Below are 20,021 nucleotides of genomic sequence, written 5' to 3' on the forward strand. Positions count from 1 at the left end.
TCCCAAATAGCAACTCATTGACTACTTTAAGTGTCTCATTTCCTAATGTAATTCCCTCAGCATCACCTGATTTAATTTGACTTTGTTCCATTATCCTTGTTTTGCTTTTGTTGATTTTCATCTTATATCAGCCTTTCAAGCCACTGTCCATTCCGTTCAGCTGTTCTTCCAAGTCCTTTGCCGTCTCTGACAGAATTACAATGTCATCAGCGAACCTCAAAGTTTTTATTTCTTCTCTGTGAATTTTAATACCTACTCCGAATTTTTCTTTTGTTTCCTTCACTGCTTGCTCAATATACAGATTGAATAACATCGGGGATAGGCTACAACCTTGTCTCACTCCTTTCTCAACTACTACTTCCCTTTCATGCCCCTCGACTCTTATTACTGCCATCTGGTTTCTGTACAAATTGTAAATAGCCTTTTGCTCCCTGTATTTGACCCTTGTCACATTCAGAATTTGAAAGAGAGTCTTCCAGTCAACATTGTCAAAAGCTTTCTCTAAGTCTACAAATGCTAGAAATCTTGTAAGGTAATTTGTAGTGTCAGTATTGTCTCATGTGCTCCAACATTTCTACGGAATTCTAACTGACCTTCCACGAGGTCGGCTTCTACCAATTTTTCCATTCGGCTGTAAAGAATTCATATTAATACTTTGCAGCTGTGACTTATTAAACTGATAGATTGGTAATTTTCACACCTGTCAACATTTCGTTTCTTTGGGATTGGAATTATTTTATTCTTCTTGAAGTCTAAGGATATTTTGTCTTGTCTCACTCCCTTCCCAACCACTGCTTCCCTTTCATGTCCCTCGACTCTTCAACTGCCATCTGGTTTCTGTACAAATTGTAAATAGCCTGTCGCTTCCTATATTTTACCCCTGCCACCTTCAGAGTTTGAAAGAGAGTATTCCAGTCAACATTGTCAAAAGCTTTCTCTAAGTCTACAAATGCTAGAAATCTTGTAAGGTAATTTGTAGCGTCAGTATTGTCTCATGTGTTCCAACATTTCTACGGAATTCTAACTGACCTTCCACGAGGTCGGCTTCTACCAATTTTTCCATTCGGCTGTAAAGAATTCATATTAATACTTTGCAGCTGTGACTTATTAAACTGATAGATTGGTAATTTTCACACCTGTCAACATTTCGTTTCTTTGGGATTGGAATTATTTTATTCTTCTTGAAGTCTAAGGATATTTTGTCTTGTCTCACTCCCTTCCCAACCACTGCTTCCCTTTCATGTCCCTCGACTCTTCAACTGCCATCTGGTTTCTGTACAAATTGTAAATAGCCTGTCGCTTCCTATATTTTACCCCTGCCACCTTCAGAGTTTGAAAGAGAGTATTCCAGTCAACATTGTCAAAAGCTTTCTCTAAGTCTACAAATGCTAGAAACGTAGGTTTCCCCTTCCTTAATCTAGCTTGTAAGATAAGTCGTAGGGTCAGTATTGCCTCACGTGTTCCAACATTTCTACGGAATCCAAACTGATCTTCCCCGAGGTCGGCTTCTACTAGTTTTTCCATTCGTCTGTAAAGAATTCGCGTTTGTATTTTGCAGCTGTGACTTATTAAACTGATAGTTCGGTAATTTTCACATCTGTCAACAACTGCTTTCTTTGGGATTGGAATTATTATATTCTTCTTGAAGTCTGAGGGTACTTCGCCTGTCTCATACATCTTGCTCACCAGATGGTAGAGTTTTGTCAGGACTGGCTCTCCCAAGACCGTCAGTAGTTCCAATGGAATGTTGTCTACTCTGGGGGCCTTGTTTCGACTCAGGTCTTTCAGTGCTCTGTCAAACTCTTCACGTAGTATCGTATCTCCCATTTCGTCTTCATCTACATCCTCTTCCATTTCCATGATATTGTCCTCAAGTACATCGCCCTTGTATATACCCTCTATATACTCCTTCCACCTTTCTGCTTTCCCTTCTTTGCTTAGAACTCTGTTTCCATCTGAGCTCTTGATGTTCATACAAGTGGTTCTCTTATCTCCAAAGGTCTCTTTAATTTTCCTGTAGGCAGTATCTATCTTACCCCTAGTGAGATAAGCCTCTACATCCTTACATTTGTCCTCTATCCATCCCTGCTTAGCCATTATGCACTTCCTGTCGATCTCATTTTTGAGACGTCTGTATTCCTTTTTGCCTGCTTCATTTACTGCATTTTTATATTTTCTCCTTTCGTCAATTAAATTCAATATTTCTTCTGTTACCCAAGGATTTCTACTAGCCCTTGTCTTTTTACCTACTTGATCCTCTGCTGCCTTCACTACTTCATCCCTCAAAGCTACCCATTCTTCTTCTACTGTATTTCTTTCCCCCATTCCTGTCAATTGCTCCCTTATGCTCTCCCTGAAACTCTGTACAACCTCTGGTTCTTTTAGTTTATCCATGACCCATCTCCTTAAATTCCCACCTTTTTGCAGTTTCTTCAGTTTTAATCTAGATAACATATGTAAAATATATCAAGTTGTCCTCAATCCAAATGTTGGCTTGAACACCACAGTGCTTTACCAGACATGGCCATGATGGTAGTGGTACACTCTTGCCATCATCTGATGTTTGAACCGACATAACCTGGCCAGTCTTGAAGTGGATCTAAAATTAATGTGAACACTCGACAAAAGTGCCACTTTGAGTATTTTACATTTACAAATCATTGTCAGAGGTGAAAGAACTGATAAGTGGCATAATAAATCCTAGATCTGACTGAGACCTGACACCTGGACATTAGGATTAGTAACCTGAAACTACACTCCTGGAAATGGAAAAAAGAACACATTGACACCGGTGTGTCAGACCCACCATACTTGCTCCGGACACTGCGAGAGGGCTGTACAAGCAATGATCACACGCACGGCACAGCGGACACACCAGGAACCGCGGTGTTGGCCGCCGAATGGCGCTAGCTGCGCAGCATTTGTGCACCGCCGCCGTCAGTGTCAGCCAGTTTGCCATGGCATACGGAGCTCCATCGCAGTCTTTAACACTGGTAACATGCCGCGACAGCGTGGACGTGAACCGTATGTGCAGTTGACGGACTTTGAGCGAGGGCGTATAGTGGGCATGCGGGAGGCCGGGTGGACGTACCGCCGAATTGCTCAACACGTGGGGCGTGAGGTCTCCACAGTACATCGATGTTGTCGCCAGTGGTCGGCGGAAGGTGCACATGCCCGTCGAACTGGGACCGGACCGCAGCGACGCACGGATGCACGCCAAGACCGTAGGATCCTACGCAGTGCCGTAGGGGACCGCACCGCCACTTCCCAGCAAATTAGGGACACTGTTGCTCCTGGGGTATCGGCGAGGACCATTCGCAACCGTCTCCATGAAGCTGGGCTACGGTCCCGCACACCGTTAGGCCGTCTTCCGCTCACGCCCCAACATCGTGCAGCCCGCCTCCAGTGGTGTCACGACAGGCGTGAATGGAGGGACGAATGGAGACGTGTCGTCCTCAGCGATGAGAGTCGCTTCTGCCTTGGTGCCAATGATGGTCGTATGCGTGTTTGGCGCCGTGCAGGTGAGTGCCACAATCAGGACTGCATACGACCGAGGCACACAGGGCCAACACCCGGCATCATGGTGTGGGGAGCGATCTCCTACACTGGCCGTACACCTCTGGTAATCGTCGAGGGGACACTGAATAGTGCACGGTACATCCAAACCGTCATCGAACCCATCGTTCTACCATTCCTCGACCGGCAAGGGAACTTGCTGTTCCAACAGGACAATGCACGTCCGCATGTATCCCCTGCCACCCAACGTGCTCTAGAAGGAGTAAGTCAACTACCCTGGCCAGCAAGATCTCCGGATCTGTCCCCCATTGAGCATGTTAGGGACTGGATGAAGCGTCGTCTCACGCGGTCTGCACGTCCAGCACGAACGCTGGTCCATCTGAGGCGCCAGGTGGAAATGGCATGGCAAGCCGTTCCACAGGACTACATCCAGCATCTCTACGATCGTCTCCATGGGAGAATAGCAGCCTGCATTGCTGCGAAAGGTGAATATACACTGTACTAGTGCGACATTGTGCATGCTCTGTTGCCTGTGTCTATGTGCCTGTGGTTCTGTCAGTGTGATCATGTGATGTATCTGACCCCAGGAATGTGTCAATAAAGTTTCCCCTTCCTGGGACAATGAATTCACGGTGTTCTTATTTCAATTTCCAGGAGTGTAATTACTGATTTGCATCTAGTGCCATAATTGAGCTACAGGTGTTCTGCAGCATTATACTACATTGGCAAGATCACTATGAAACTCTCAATTGAAAGACTACAGATCATTTGAACACATGTCATTATTATATCACCACACAACACCTATCTGTTGTGGATACAGAGATTTGATTCTAAAAATAAAGCTGCTCACTTCACAAAATGGAGAAAAAATAGTAACCTTGAATACAGAACTATGAATTACAACTGGAGCCATGCAATTCAACCTCTCACATCTTTATCAGTTCAGTTACATGTTAATCAAGTGGAAAGTTTGGTTTCTTGGTACAACCAAATGATGTGGTGCCCGGGGCAATAACTGCGTTCGGCAGCCAAGGTGTGTGCCTTGGATGCCATCTCCGTGTAATTTTGTGATGGATGAAACAACTGAGGAAGCACAAAAAGAAAATGGAAGAAGACAGTGGTGGAGGAGGAGGAGGAGGGGGAGGGGGAGGAGGGGGAGGAGGAGGAAGAAGAAGAATCAGAAGGCACTAAAATGGGAAGAAGGTGGTGATGTATGAAAAACACGAGTAGATTTGAAGTGTACTGTGTTCAGTGACAGTTACATAAGATCTACCTCTTCCAGGTACAAATAATGTGTTCCTGTTTTTGACTATAATGGCTATTAGATGGAACAACACTTGCCATGCCAAGTGTACACCAACACAATAGCATGCGCACAGTATTTTGTTTGTTGCAGGTCTACAATGATTGGTAATGAAACAATAAAAATAAAATCACATTGTTAAGCAATGGAAACTACAGAATGGAATAACAACAGTATTATGAAACGTATACATTGCTACTAACCACATACAGAAGAGGTTGAGTCACAGACAGGCACAACATAAAGACTACTATACCTTTGAGCTTTCAGTGAAAAGACTTTCCAAAGGCTTCACCTTCTGCCCCACTCCCAAATTCCATAATGCTGGACTTGTTAAAGACATTCTATCCTTCTTCTGGCCCTTACAGTGGAAACACTTTTTAGCTACCAACTCTACCAACCAGACTTGACACAAAGCCAATGTTGCACCCTTCCCACATTTCCTTCTCCATCAAACAGTGATTCACCTTCACTGCCGCCAAATCACCCCCTCATAACATTCCAAATTTCTTAACCGCAAACCTTGCCTCACCATCATCCCCCAAATACCACAACATGGAAGCCAACCTTACATCTGCAAAAAGAACAGTAATCCACCACCTAAAAACTGATCCTGATCTTATAATCCCACCCCTCAAACATAGGTTTGGAACTGCAGGGATTACCTAACAGGATGACTCTGCCAGCTGTCAGATTTGTCCACCTACAAACACTGCCACAGTGACCCCATTCCATAAATCCAACAGGATTTCCACCCTCTCCTCATCCCAGAACCTCTCATCTGAATCTCTAAATCTCTTCTAATGTCTACCATTCCCTGAATTCCTACTTTCTACATGCATCCGAAAAGCCCCTAAACTCATCCACCAAGGACACCCCACTGTGACTGGTTACTGTGTCCCCATTGAGAGAATGTCTTCTCTTATGGACCAACGCCTTCAGCCTATTACCCTTAACGTACCTTCCTAAATAAGAGAGACTAACCATTTCCTTCACTGACTCTCCACAGTTCCTGTTCCTTTACCACACAGCACCCTGTTCACCACTAATGATTCCACTTTTCTCTGCACTAAAATTCCTAATTCTCATGATCTTTACACTGTTGAACACCAAATTTCCCAATGCCCAGCTGATTCCAAACATACAACCCCCTTTCTGGTCACCATTATTAACTATACCCTCACCCAAAATTGCTTCACATTTGAAGGCATCATCTACAAACAAATCTGTGGTACAGCAATGGGCACCCACATGACACCATGCTATGCCATCCTATTCATGGACCATCTAGAGGAATCCTCCTTAACCACCACAAATCCCAAACCTCTCACCTAGTTCAAATTCATTGACAATTCTGACCTGGACTGAGGACACCCTATCCACATTCCTACAGAATCTCAACACATTCTTCCCCACTTGCTTCACCCATTCCTCCTAAACCCAAAAAGACACCTTCCTCAATGTTGACCAACATCTCAAAGATGGCTACATCAATACCTGCATCCATATCAGTCCCACCAACCACTAGCAATACTTGCATTTCGACAACTGCTTCCCATTCCACACCAAGAAGTCTCTCCCATTAAACCTAGCCGGCCACAGCCATTCCGAAGTGACAAACAGTCACTCTCCATATATATCACAGTACTCAATGAGGCTTCCACACACCTAAATTACCCTCCCAACCTTCTACAGAAGCAGGTCACCCATGCCTCATCTCTCTATCCACCTACAATCTCCCCCCCCCCCCCCCACACACACACTGTCCAACCATTTTGGAGCACTCCCATTGTGACTACCCATGACTGGAGCAAATGTATCACATTCTCCATCAGTGTTTGAATTGCCACATTGTGCCCTGAAATGAGGAATATCCTACCCACTACCTCTCCCACCCCTCCCACAATGGTATTTTGCTGCCCAATGAACCTGCGAATCATTGTCCATCCCTTCTCCACACCTGCTCCCAACAACCCCTTGCCTCATATTCCTGCAACAGACCTAGAAGCAAGACCCATCCCATATGTCTTCCCACCACCACCTACTCCAGTCTGTTCACAAGCATCAGGAACCAGACACGTGTTTTACAACCTAAGCTGCAACTGCTGTGCTGTTTTCTAAGTAGGCATGACAACCAACAAGTCATCCATCCACATGAATGGCCACCACAAACTGTGGCCAAGAGACAGCTGGAGCACCAGTTGCTGAACATGTGGCCGAATACAATGTGCTTCACTTCAATGACTGCTTCACAGCCTGCACCATCTGTATCCTTTCTACAAAATTAGCTTTTCTGAGCTGTGCAGGTGTAAACTCTCCCTGCAGTATATCTTATGTCTCTTCTTGTGTACTGCCCCCCCCCCCCCAAACCACACCACTGCATCATATGTCTCTCCTTGTGTACTGCCCCCCCTCCCCCAAACCACCCCACTGCACCTAGTAGTCCTACTCAATCCTCACAACATCCCCCTATGCTTCCACGAGCAGCACACACCCTCCCCCACTCCTAACGTGCTATCCCTTTCCCTCCCTGTCCAGCCTCCTCCTTACTTCTCATTGACCATTTCTGCCAAATCACAAAACTATTGCAAGCAGAGTGAATTTAGATTGCAAGCTGTCCAATGTTTTGGACTGTATTAAACCGAATAAAATCCTAAAATGTTTAGATACACCTTTTTGCTATTGTATCAATCTTGATAACCAAATAAAGAGGCAAACTGTGGCATGACTACAACAGAAGTATCCTGCACATCATTAACTAGCATGAGGCTCATCAAGCTGCAGGGAGGAAGTGCATTGTTGCCTGACACTAAGAAGTTATGTGGTAGAAGGTACACATATTTTATATTTGTTATAAAACCGTGATTGCTCTTATTCAACTAGTGTGCGTATCATTAGTGCTGTCATTTTTGGAGGTAGTGAATATGTGAAGTTTGCAACTGAGTAAATCACTTCTTTTTTGTATTTTAGAACTGGTTTTATAGCACTTGTATGTCGTGCATCTCAGTAGCACAACATACAAGTGCAAGGCTGTAATTCTATAGGTTATGGGTTTGATTTCCAGTTAGTTCTGTGATCTTTTACAGCACTTCCCCTAATCTTCCCATCTGAAAATTCTCTGGGTATGAGAAAGATGTCAATTAGCACCACATTAAACTGTATACCCATCTAATAACTCAAATGAAAATATTATATGTATATTTTAATGTATTCAGTGCAGCAATTGACATGCATTTTTTTACTGGGTGAAAATGAGTTCCCTACTCATCAGCTCATGATTTGGTGACTAATAGAATTGACAGTGTGATACTTTTTTTCCTCTTGTGCTAAAATCTTGAGAATTATTTTGGATTTTTTCCCTATTTTGCAATGAAAACAACCTGAAAATATGCTGCAAGTGAACTAGTTGTCATATTTCTACAATATTGCGAAGAAATATGTGGTTGTCTGGGTATGGCTAATTTTATATCATTTCGTGTGTCACTTTTTTCCCCTCCAGCAGATATTGGTCTACACAAAAAGGAAAGTGGAAAAAATGGACAGAAGAGGTGAGAATTGGAGACAGTAAAGCAAATATGTATCAGCGGTATGTCTTGACTTTTTGAAAACCATTAGTGAATTCTTCTGAACTTGCACGTCTGAAGCTACAAGGTAAGCCTACAGCAAACTGCATTTGGATGCGTACAGTTGTGAAGACACTTTGACTTAAAATGGCAACAAGACCGTGGGCAAGTTCACTGGAGGCAGATTCTTATTATGCAAAGAATCCCCAATAGCTGAATAGATACAAGAGTCTAATGTCAAAAATCCTGGAAAAGTTCAATGTATGCAATCAAATTTGCTTCTAGAGCAAGACACAGAACTCGATGTTTAACAAGAGACCAGAGAAGAAATTTTGCCTGAGAAACTAAGAATTGAAGTTGTGAAGTACGATTGTAAGTACTCTTTGAAACTCTGAAGAACAATTTCATACAGCAAACAACTGATCAATGAGCAAATACTGGTTCAAGAGGAAACTGGACATTGGTTTTAACAATGAAGGGGTGTGTTAATGGTTATATTCTGTGCCCAACATTCCAGTATTTGGATGTTTGTCTTTTGAGCTAAAATAGACCTCTCACTTTCTTGACAGCCTAAGGTGAGTTGTGTGCATTGGGAAGCACATGAAAGAATGGGCCGTCATGAAAATGCAATCGACCATTGTGAATGCTTCATACAGTGGATATAATATGAAAGAAATATCATAGGACTAGTGAAGACTGAGTGACAGAGTACTACAAAATGACATTGACAACACAAAGGGAAAATTGTGCATCATCTTAAAAAGGCTCATTCATGTGTAAAATACCAGGCAATGCAAAATTTGAGTTGGTATGAATATAGAGCACAACTACATGGAGACAATTACATCTCCAGAGCAGGAAACCTTCTTCGTCTATAAAATCTACACACCAATTTTGATCCTGTCATGAAAGAACACCTCATCCAAATGCAATAACAATCAGGCACCATACCTTACCCACACCTTATTAACTCTTGCTTCTTCGAAACAAGCTCATTCATCTGATGTCATGTGCTGTTCACGTCTACTCAGTAACAATTTAACAGACTAGATAAAAAAATCTCACCAAGCGGCAACAGATCACACACATAAAAGACGGCTGTAATTGGCCAGCTTTCGCAACCAGTAGCTCATTCTTCAGGCAGAAGGGTTTACGGGGAAAGAAGAGGGGTGAAGGAAAAGAACTGGAGAGGCCCAGGGAAAGGGGTAGATTTCGAGAAAATCACCCAGAACCACGGGTCAAGGGAGACTTACCGCACGGGATGAGAAGGAAAGTCTCAAGAAAGATTTACTGGCTCGAGAAAGCTTGCCAATTACAAACGTCTTTAGTGTGTGTGTTCTGCCGCCGTTTGGTGAGTAGAATTTTTTATCTAGCCAGTTAAATTATTTAATATACTCAGTAAGATATATAAAGCCAAATACTACAAGGTTTTGCACAACTTAACAACTGTTTGGGTGTATCGTGAGCAGATACCGAAAGCTGTCATACATATGGGCATAGATTTTAAAGATAAGATCATATATCTTGCCGAGTCTTTCCTTATTTTTTTTTTTTTTTTTATTATCATCAAAATAAGCCAGAAAGCCTTGTGAATGACACCCTGTGTCAACTGGTAGAGGATGGAATGAAAGATTCTAGGCCAAAGTGCAATGACAATGCTGAAGTGGTAACTCATCAAAAGAACGGAGTTAACCATAGGATTGAGGGCAAAAATAATCTAGCTATCTTTGTGGATTGACTTACCCACTCTTTGAATTTAGTGGGTGGGCATTCAGCCAAGCAAGATGTGACTATGACACTATTCCTCGGAGCTATGCAAGTGCTCCAGCATTCCTTTTCTAGCTCAGTGGTGTGCTGAGAGACACTTAAGCTGTGCTCGGAATTATGTCTGAAAGTGGGACCAAGTGGAGTGCAAAAAGAGAAGCAGTACATCCCATTAGAAGTATCGTGTAAAGACAGTTAAATTTCTGAAAGGCATGATGCAATAATTATGAGATTCAGAAAAGCAGATCTGATGGAAGTCAACGGGCAACCACACTCTGAGCTATGATTCACTCACTGCTGGGATTCTACAAAAAAGTTCAAAAAAGCTAAAAGATACTTTCATGAATTTCCATGGCTTTGTACATGATGTGAGGGCTCCTCATGGCAATTTCTGTAAAGAAACAAACAAGTAAGTGGGTAAGCTACTTCAGGAAGAATGAGACCTATGCGAAGAATGAGATGTCAACAATGCAAGGAGCATCAGATGAAGTAAGTCGATGGATAGTTGAAGACCAGAGATGCAGACTGAGCAAGAAATGGAAAGAGGGATACAAGGAATGCTGGACTTTTTCACGCAAAAATGAAAGTACGGTTCTCATCAATGAATTACAAATGGACAAAAAGTCATGGTTTCTTCTCGACACAGGAAGGCTGTACTATGATCCAGAAATGTTGGACTTCAGGATACTGCTATCAAGCCACAATTACTTCATACTATTATGAAGAAAAAGAACTCTTGCATTTCATTGTCTTCCAAAGTGTAAGAGTAACTACCCAATTACCAGTACTGTTGATGGTCAGTGTCTTCACTGTTAGATGTGGTAGATCCTTTAACAAACTGAAGATCGTATTTTCATTCATCAGAGCACTTATCGGACAAAGTAGGCTCACTAGCCTTGCTGTGTGTACTATTGAGAGAGAAGAGAAATATAGTCATAATTTTAATGGAATGAGTGAACATAATGCAGCAGTGAAAGCATGAAAGGAATTTTTTTTTCATAAAGACGACAATTTACAGATAGAAAGTTTTTAAAAATATCAATAATTTATATGCTGGTCTTGTTAAAGCAAATATTATTCAACATTATTAGAATTTCAGATCTTAATTTTGTTAATGTGTGTGTGTGCGCACATAATGACCTGAAGAGCTTTACAGAGGTAAAGAATAAGACTAATGCATTACATCAATTTTCAATGTCATAACAACAAAACACCCTTCCTTTTGGCAACAATTTCAAGTTTTCTTCTTTAGGGTAGGAATACAATTAAGATGTAGCAAGATCTGGCAGTTCTTTTTTTTTTTTTTGTTTTTTTTTTTTTTTTTTTTTTTTTTAAGAAGGCACTGACTCTGCACAATAAGAAAAAAATATAAAAGTATGAGTTTTCACTAAATATTTTTAATATTAATATATTGATTTGAAACACTGAATTTCACTGTATTTTCTTTCTGCAGTAGCATTAATGTTGATTTTGAGATTTTCTATTACCAAATAACTATAGTAATTAATGATTTATACCAGCAAGTCTGTAACAAAATTTAATTATTCCTATTTAATGAAATGCTGCCACACTGGATTTTCATGACACCTCACATCTTTAATAGTCTCAGAGGTTTGGAATGGGGACTTCTTGTCAAAACAGGTAGACCTAACCAAAGCGTTCAAGACAAAAATTACTCTTCTTCTCTACCTGCAGTAGATATTCTACTTCTCTTCTTCTACTTCTCTTCTTCTCTACCTGCAGTAGAATATCTTTGGCTTCCCTCTGACAACCATGCCTCCATCCTTGCTACCTTCCCTGTTTTCCTTTCCCTGTTGCTTCATAACCTTGGTTGTGAGTAACTAAATCCACTTTCCCTTCTTCCCTTTCTTTCCCCTCTCTCCTCCCTGATGAAGGAACATTTATTCCGAAAGCTAGGAACTTAAATTTTCGGTTGTTTTTTGTGTTTCTATCGGCTGTACTGAGCTGAGGTAAGTACTGGCCAGCCCCTCTATCTCTTTGTTAGTACTTGTTTCACTACTAGAAAATTCGTCATTGGAATAGAAAGAGTTTGTCACCAATAAATCCCTCCCTGTACCTAAACATTTTACGGTTACTTGCAAAACTATTTATGTTGCTGGAAGTCATTGCTACTTTTAAACTACCTACACGTTTTAGTAAATTCAAGAAATTTGAATATTTCATGTTCTGTTCAGATGATTACAGTGGAACTCAATGCTGTTTTACATTAGCATCATTCGTCACTACCAACAATTAATTTGTAGCCTATACCGAAAGCCGTATTCATTCATGGTGCAAAAATGAGATGTGAAGCGCTTTTCTAAATGATAAAAACAGTCCACTGATTGGAATGCACAACAACCCTCATTAGCAGGCCACGTAAAAGTAACACTGATAACAGGGGTCCGGTACGTTTTTCAATATATGTGCAGTATTCGTTAATAGAAGCTGAACATATCTCAAGTGGAAAAACGTTGATAATCAATCTGTAATACAATTTTTAATACATAAATATAAAACGTACACAGAATGCATCACACTTCTCAATGTTGAATGTCCGAAAGAATAACAATATCGTGTACATCGGTGAGACTGTTTGGATACATTTGCGTATTTGTTACAGATATACCCTGTGACAAAATGCAATCTCCTAATGGCATACTTTCCTTTATGACGAATATTTTAAATTCCCCATAACAGGAGCTGCCACTACTATTTTTACAACACGAGTGCAACAAATCCCAGCAACTGAACACAACGGGCATAAATAAATCGCACAGTGAACTCCACTCCGGAACCATTAACTATAGTAGCAAAAATATAAGTCATAACTTGTGTAAAAAGTACGGGAGAGTAGGCAGTAATGGCGTATGCGAAACAAAGATCCGTTCTTGGTGTACAAAAGTTGATCCGTCGCCAAAAAAACACGAAAATTCATCGTCAGAAAGGAAATATGATACCAATGCCTACAGGGCCATACTAAACCCATCTATTCAATTACGAAACTGATACGAAGTGCTAAGCAAAATAAGTGATGATAGTGCTTCAGAAAATATTTTTGAAAATACGCAGGTACATGTTCCAGCCGGTGCTGCTCCCCTGAATAGGCCTACACGCAATTCATGTCAACATATGCCTAGGTCACAGCAAAAAGTACATAATCACATGGGAAAACTGCACATTCTAGCTGATAGCCACGGGCGTGGAATAGCCTCTTTTGTTAATGAGGCATCAGTTGTGAAATCTACGAATTATGTCAAGCCTGGGGCTTCCCTTTTGGAGGTCATTAAGAATGTTTACACTGATGAAATTATCAAGTTGACTTCAAAAGACTTTGTAACTTTGTTTGGTGGCTCTAACGATGTATATAAAAATGAAACCTCTAAAGCCTGCTCAGAATTGAAAAAGCATCTGGCTCTTTTGTCTCATACAAACATTCTCTTTGTCAACATTCAACATCGCTATGATCTGCCACGCTGGTCTTGTGTGAACAAAGAGATTAGTGCTGCTAATGAGAGTTTTTCCAGTATATGCAGTCAATTCGAAAACATTTGTGTTGTTGATATTAGTGGCATTGGTTGGAGATTCCACACTTCTCATGGCCTTCACTTGAATGGCCTAGGGAAGAAAATTGTAGCACAAAAAGTATTGGATGAAATCAAAAGGCACCAGCAAACACCTGCAGCACCAATAACAACAGTAACAGTAGCACCACAAAAATCAATAACAGCAGGTTCATCACAAGTAGCAACAACAACAGAAGCAACAGCAACAACAAAATCATCACCATTAGCAGCAGTAAAATTACCACAAATGGTCAAACCACAATCAGTAACTGCAACTAAACCTTCGAAGGAAACAACAGCAAAACCAACAGATACTACAACAACAGACCCAACATCAACAGAAATAGTGCCAATAAAAGAATCAAAGGCAGCAACAGCACGAAGAATCCCGTCAGCACCACAACCACAACCACCACCTCTGGCCACAGAAACAGCAGCAGCAACAACAGCAGCAACAGAACCAACAACAACAGTAGCTGCAGCAACAAAACCATCAACAGTTGCAGCAACACAACACTGCCTAAGGAGGAGTCAAAGACAAGGTACATCGACATCATTAAATAAGGATTTTTTATGGCTTCAGACAAAGAAAAGGAAAAGATTGTGACAAATCAGCAAGAAAATTTGCAGATAAGTCACAACTACTATGGAAAAAGCAGCACATTACCAGGTAATGACAAAAGAAAAAATACTTGCAAAACAGTCAGGATAATGTGTCAGAATATTCAATGCATCAGAAACAAAGTACTAGATCTAGATGTAGCTTTAAATAATCTTGCTGATGTCTCTTGTATTTGTTTATCTGAACACTGGTGCAAGGCTAGTGAATTAAGTCTCATAAATATAAGCAAGTTTAATTTAGCATCACATTATTGCCGAAGTGTTTTTAAAAATGGTGGGGTACGCATTTACTCTAGAGTAGGACTGCAGTTCAAAGTGAAAACAGAATTGGACCATCTAAATATAGAAAAACATTTTGAATCATGTGCCATAGAGTTAAAAACTGAGGAGAAGAGTGAAAAACTAGTTGTCATTACAATATATAGATCTCCACTGGGTGACAACAACATATTCTTCAAAGAAATAGAAGCAGCATTAAACAGACAGCTTTTGAGTATACTCAGCAGCTTCCACATGAAACCACTCTTTACAGATGCCACCAGAATAACCGAACTGCCATCTTCTCTTCTAGACAATATTTTCACAAATATGGAGAATGGTATCACTGAGCCAATAAACGTAAACTTAGGTCTTTCGGATCACAATACACTATTAACATACATAAATTACTCTATCCCCAAGGCAGTAAAATATAAGTGGGGATAGAAAAGGCACTTCTATACAGAAAAAGTGAATACTTTCATCCAGTTGTTAGCTAATGAAACCTGGGAAGATGTCTTTGCACAAACAACAACCGAGGAATCTTTCAATGCTTTTTCTAGTACATTCATGTTTCCCAAAAAAGCTCACAAAGATCAATGTCATGCCCAGGAACACAAGAAAGTGGATAACACCTGCTATTAGAGCATCTAGTCAAACACTAAAACATATCAGTCAACTCAAAAAAGATAACAAAGATGAACACTTCACAGATTATGTTAAGACATACAAGAAAATTTACAGGAAGGTGATCAAAAAAGCCAAGACAATGCACAATGACAGTGTAATTGCTGGGTCAGCAAACAAATCGAAAGCTATATGGAATGTAGTAAAAAAAGAAATAGGCTCAAGCAAAAATGTTAGAAATCCAGATGACTTTGTTTTAAAAGATGATCAAGGTGTGCTAGTCAGAAATCTTACTTTAGCAAATTACATTAATGACTACTTCATAAATAGTCCAATCAATCTCAGTAAAAATTGTTCTAAGATTAGTAGAACATCAATCCCAGAAGAACAAAGTCTTAATTCATTATTGCTACCTCCCACGAACAAATTGGAAGTTAATCGAATAATAAAAACAATGAAGAATAAAATGTCCTCAGGGATTGACGAGATACCTTGCTCAGTCATGATGAGATGTGCTAGTGTCATATCAGACCCACTCACACACATCATAAACATATCATTTTCAGAAGGTGTCTTTCCACAATGATTAAAAATTGCAAAAGTAAAACCATTGTATAAAAAGGGCAATATACATGAAATGGGAAACTATAGACCAATAGCTTTATTATCGGTATTTTCAAAAGTAATAGAGACAGTCATGAAAAAAAGAATTACAAATTACCTCGAGAAATTCAATCTATTGTCTGTAAACCAACACGGCTTTCGCAAAGGAATGAGTACAGAGTCAGCCATCACCCAATTCATTGAAAATATTATAACGAGGCTAGATAAGAACAATAGTACAATAGGAATTAATTTGGACCTCTCGAAGGCATTTGATACTGTCCAACATGATATCCTGCTAGACAAATTAGAATATGTCGGTATATGAGGAGTAGCTAAAAAGTGGTTTCAGTCATATCTCCATAATAGGAAACAGGTAGTAGAAATTGCAACAACAAACAGTAAAAACCAAGGTATTGTTTACAGATCGAATATTCAGACTGTGCCAGTTTGGGTACTGCAGAGGAATGTTCTAGGACCTCTCCTAATTCTTCTTTACATAAATGATATCAAGATTCCACTAAATGGTACTCATATAACCCTGTTTGCGGATGACACAAACATTGTAATAACTGACATAAACCGGGTATTGCCAACATCTGCAACCAGAGTTATAGAATATTTGCAAAATTGGTTTGAAGTGAACAAATTAACCATAAATATCTTTAAAACTAATTATATCCATTACAGGAAAGCAAAGTCACACTCTGATCTAGATCTCAGAATACAAAATAAAGAAATTGTGAGAGTTGCTACCACAAAATTCTTAGGTGTACATATAGACGAAAATTTAGACTGGAAATCCCATATCCTGAATCTGTTGCATAAGTTAAGTTCCGCTTGCTTTGCTTTACGTGTTATTAGTTTTGTATGTAGTAGGGAATGTAGCAGAACTGTTTACTTTGCTTATATACATTCTGCTATTACCTATGGCCTCGCCTTCTGGGGTCATAGTAAGAAAAATCTCAAAACCATCTTCACTCTACAAAAACGAGCTGTTAGAATAATTACCAACAGTTCTAGGCTAACTCCTTCAAAGCAATTATTTAAACAGCTGAATATTCTACCCCTACTGTGCCTCTATATACAGAAAAGTATAATTAATGTAAGAAGAAATATTAACAATTTCCAATCCAATTCGGATCTACATACTTACAACACAAGAAAGTGTTATGACATTCATATAAAAAGAGTTAACAAGGCTTTGGCGCAGAAACAAACAAACATAGAAGGAAGCAGATTGTATAACAAATTACCGGGAAAGATAAAAGAAATAAAAACTTGTCTTCATTTAAAGAAGCAGTATTGAAATTTTTAATGACCAACTGCTATTATAGTGTAAAAGAATACCTGGAATAGCTTCATACTAAACAATTATATTTATGCACTCTATGCCAATAGTATTTTTTATCTGACTGTTGCTATGATCTAAATAAATAATATGTACAAAAGTGCTTTATTTATATGTGTTATATCTAAATATCAACTGTGTATTCTATGTAAAAAGTCTTTCTCATACATCAATGTAAAAAATCAAAGTTGTACGTGCTATTTCAATGTGGTCTGATGTTGTATAGTCTACTATGCACATCTGTATTTTGTATAGTATTGTTCGCCCTATATGTGTGTGTGTGTGTGTGTGTGTGTATATATATATATATACTATGTATTTTTTGGCGAAATCCATGCAATGTACTCTGTCTCTGGATGAATAAACTACTACTACTACTACTACTACTATTCATCTACATGTTATTGTGAGACACAGTAATTTCCTACCTGTATATCTTTGTTTTGAGCATATATTTTAAATTTGATAATACTTGTAAAATATTTCCTGCTTTTACTGTGTCTACACCAGCGAATACAGAACTGCTACACCCTAAAACACGATAATGACATCACTACAATGAATGTAAATACACACACACCACCACTGCAACAACAATGTCAAACAAGTTGACGTATACTCACAGATAATGCACACTGCAAAATAACCCAGGTCAATCGATCCGGTTGGCGGCAGTGAACAATGACGGAAGACCACTCACGACGTTTTTCCACAGATAACAAAAACTCGCACATCCACCCCCCAACCACAGGAGCCAATGAACTGGCTATGGAACCCCCCTACTGGCTCACTGTCAAGTTAGTTGGTGTAACAGATAGAAAACTTAAAAATCGTTTTAAGTTATTGGCCTGATTTTCATTCCGCACCACCATCCATGAGCTTCAGTAACAGGCACTAGGTGTATCTGCTCTCATTCTGCATTCTACACCAACATCTACATCTGTACTCCGGCAGACGCTTTAGGGTTGTATCTTAGGGTACCTCTGGAACTTCCTCACTTGTCTATTACAATCGCAAATGATCTGTGGGAAGAACAGTTGTTGGTTAGCCATGCGAATTCTGATCTCTCTTATTTTATTTTCATTGTTTTTTCGCGAGATACACACAGGGAAAGATGTATATTAACTGACTCTTCTAGGAACATATGCTCTCACATTTGAAAAGTAAATCACATTGTGATGCTCAATGCCTCTCTTGTTGTGTCTGTCACTGGAGTGCACTGAGAATCTCTGCGAAGCTTTTGCGCTTATTAAATGAATCTGTGAAGAAATGTGCTCTTTTTCTTTGGACCTTTTCTATCTCCTCTATTAATCCTATTGTACAGATTCTGCACTGATGACCAATATTCAAATATTGGTCGAATGCGAGTTTTTGCAGCTCCCTTGTTTGTCAATGGACTGCGCTTCCTGAGAAGACTTCCAGTGAAACTCAGCCTGGTGTATGCCTTACCTACATTTAGTTTAATGTGGTCGCTCCACATTGAGTCGCTCTTTAAGCATACTCCCGGGTATGTAATGGATGTGGCTGCTTCCAATTAATATTCTGCTATCACGTAATTATGCAGTAATTAAAGCCATTTTAAGGACCGAGCGACACAAGTGGCCAAGCGGAGCACTATGCTGCGAGGTGTGTCAGATGTACCCAAAAGCAGTATCTGTGTGCAGGGTGTACAGTAACACAAATACTAGCGAAAATTAACAAGAGTGAAAGCATTTGAGAACAAAAGCAAAACCATTCCAGTAAACATGGCTTGGCAAACGAGCCACATGCAAAATAATTGTGACTGTGTGTTTATGATCTGCTTCTGACTTCAGCAGTAATGTTCTCCTAATTAGTATGAATGTCTTAGAAATATAAACTTTTCAATTAAGTCCCAATCTAACTGTGTCGAATTTCACCCCTTGCCTTACATTAACAACTACTGCAATATTATTTCAGTATATTACAATTTATGTGTGAGTTTTCTTCACATGTAACACCTAACTCACAGTATGCTTAAAATTTTGATTTAAAATTCGATGATTGTTTTTATCTCATATTTTACAGTGGAAAGTAAAATAATTTATTAATTATAGACTTAAGAAATTCCTCCGATAAACTAAAAAAATAACAGAAAGTCTATATTTTATGCTTTCTTCTCAGTTTAATAGATCGGACTTTCTTACTGATGTTACAACTATACATAAAGCCATGCATTACTTTAAAAAAATGAATTTTAATTATTTTAATATTTGGCACTGAATAAGATCCTGACATTTGTTTTCGTTTCAGAGGATTGCATATGCAGGACTTACTTTAAAAGGAAAAAAGTTCAATTTCCACATTTGCTAAATTTGGGTTTCTTTTGAGAGTATCACCAAGAGCTCAATGTGGCATGGAAGATATAAGGGTGGGGGAGGGGGGGGGGGGGAGCAAGTCAAACATCGTCATGTAGGAAAATGTTATCAAACTGCACCTTACAATAATGCATCTTTCTGACTGTTTATGGGCAATTAATTTCTTTTTTATGATGCAGATCTTTGCAATAAGCATCGATTCTCTGCAGATATCCCATCATTTTGTTACGATTTCCTAGTGTTGGAGCTTCTCTGTATATTTGTGAAAACCCTCATGAAAATTCTGACTATATCCACTAGGTAGTTCAAGTACAGTATGCTGGTGAATGTCTTGCATCATTCCCCTGGGATATGCCCAAAGGTACTTGTAAGGATTTCGTTTCATTAAGAATGACATGCTGTATTTTGTTTGCTAGAAACTGCTCATTTCAGTCACTCAGCTTGTCTCGTGTTGCATACCCTCGTATTTCGTTCATTAGCCATCAGTGTGGAACTGTACCGAAAGCCTTC

General features: G+C 39.7%; 1 protein-coding gene across 2 annotated transcripts in view; it reads right to left on the reverse strand.

The window, feature by feature from the left end:
• LOC126336442 (uncharacterized) overlaps positions 1 to 17,898 on the reverse strand; it is a 99,437-nt gene extending 81,539 nt beyond the window's left edge. The window contains exons 1-2 of one of the 2 annotated variants that reach the window (XM_050000147.1): positions 17,799 to 17,898; positions 17,604 to 17,706 (exon numbers count right to left, since the gene is read on the reverse strand). In XM_050000147.1, coding sequence (XP_049856104.1) covers positions 17,604 to 17,626 — 23 coding nt within the window. In that variant the 5' untranslated portion in view covers positions 17,627 to 17,706; positions 17,799 to 17,898. The remainder of the gene's footprint in view (positions 1 to 17,603; positions 17,707 to 17,798) is intronic. The other variant, XM_050000156.1, reaches the window with a different exon arrangement.
• Positions 17,899 to 20,021: the final 2,123 nt, after the last annotated feature.

This window comes from Schistocerca gregaria, chromosome 1, assembly GCF_023897955.1.
Source record: "Schistocerca gregaria isolate iqSchGreg1 chromosome 1, iqSchGreg1.2, whole genome shotgun sequence".
Taxonomy (NCBI): Eukaryota; Metazoa; Arthropoda; class Insecta; order Orthoptera; family Acrididae; genus Schistocerca; species Schistocerca gregaria.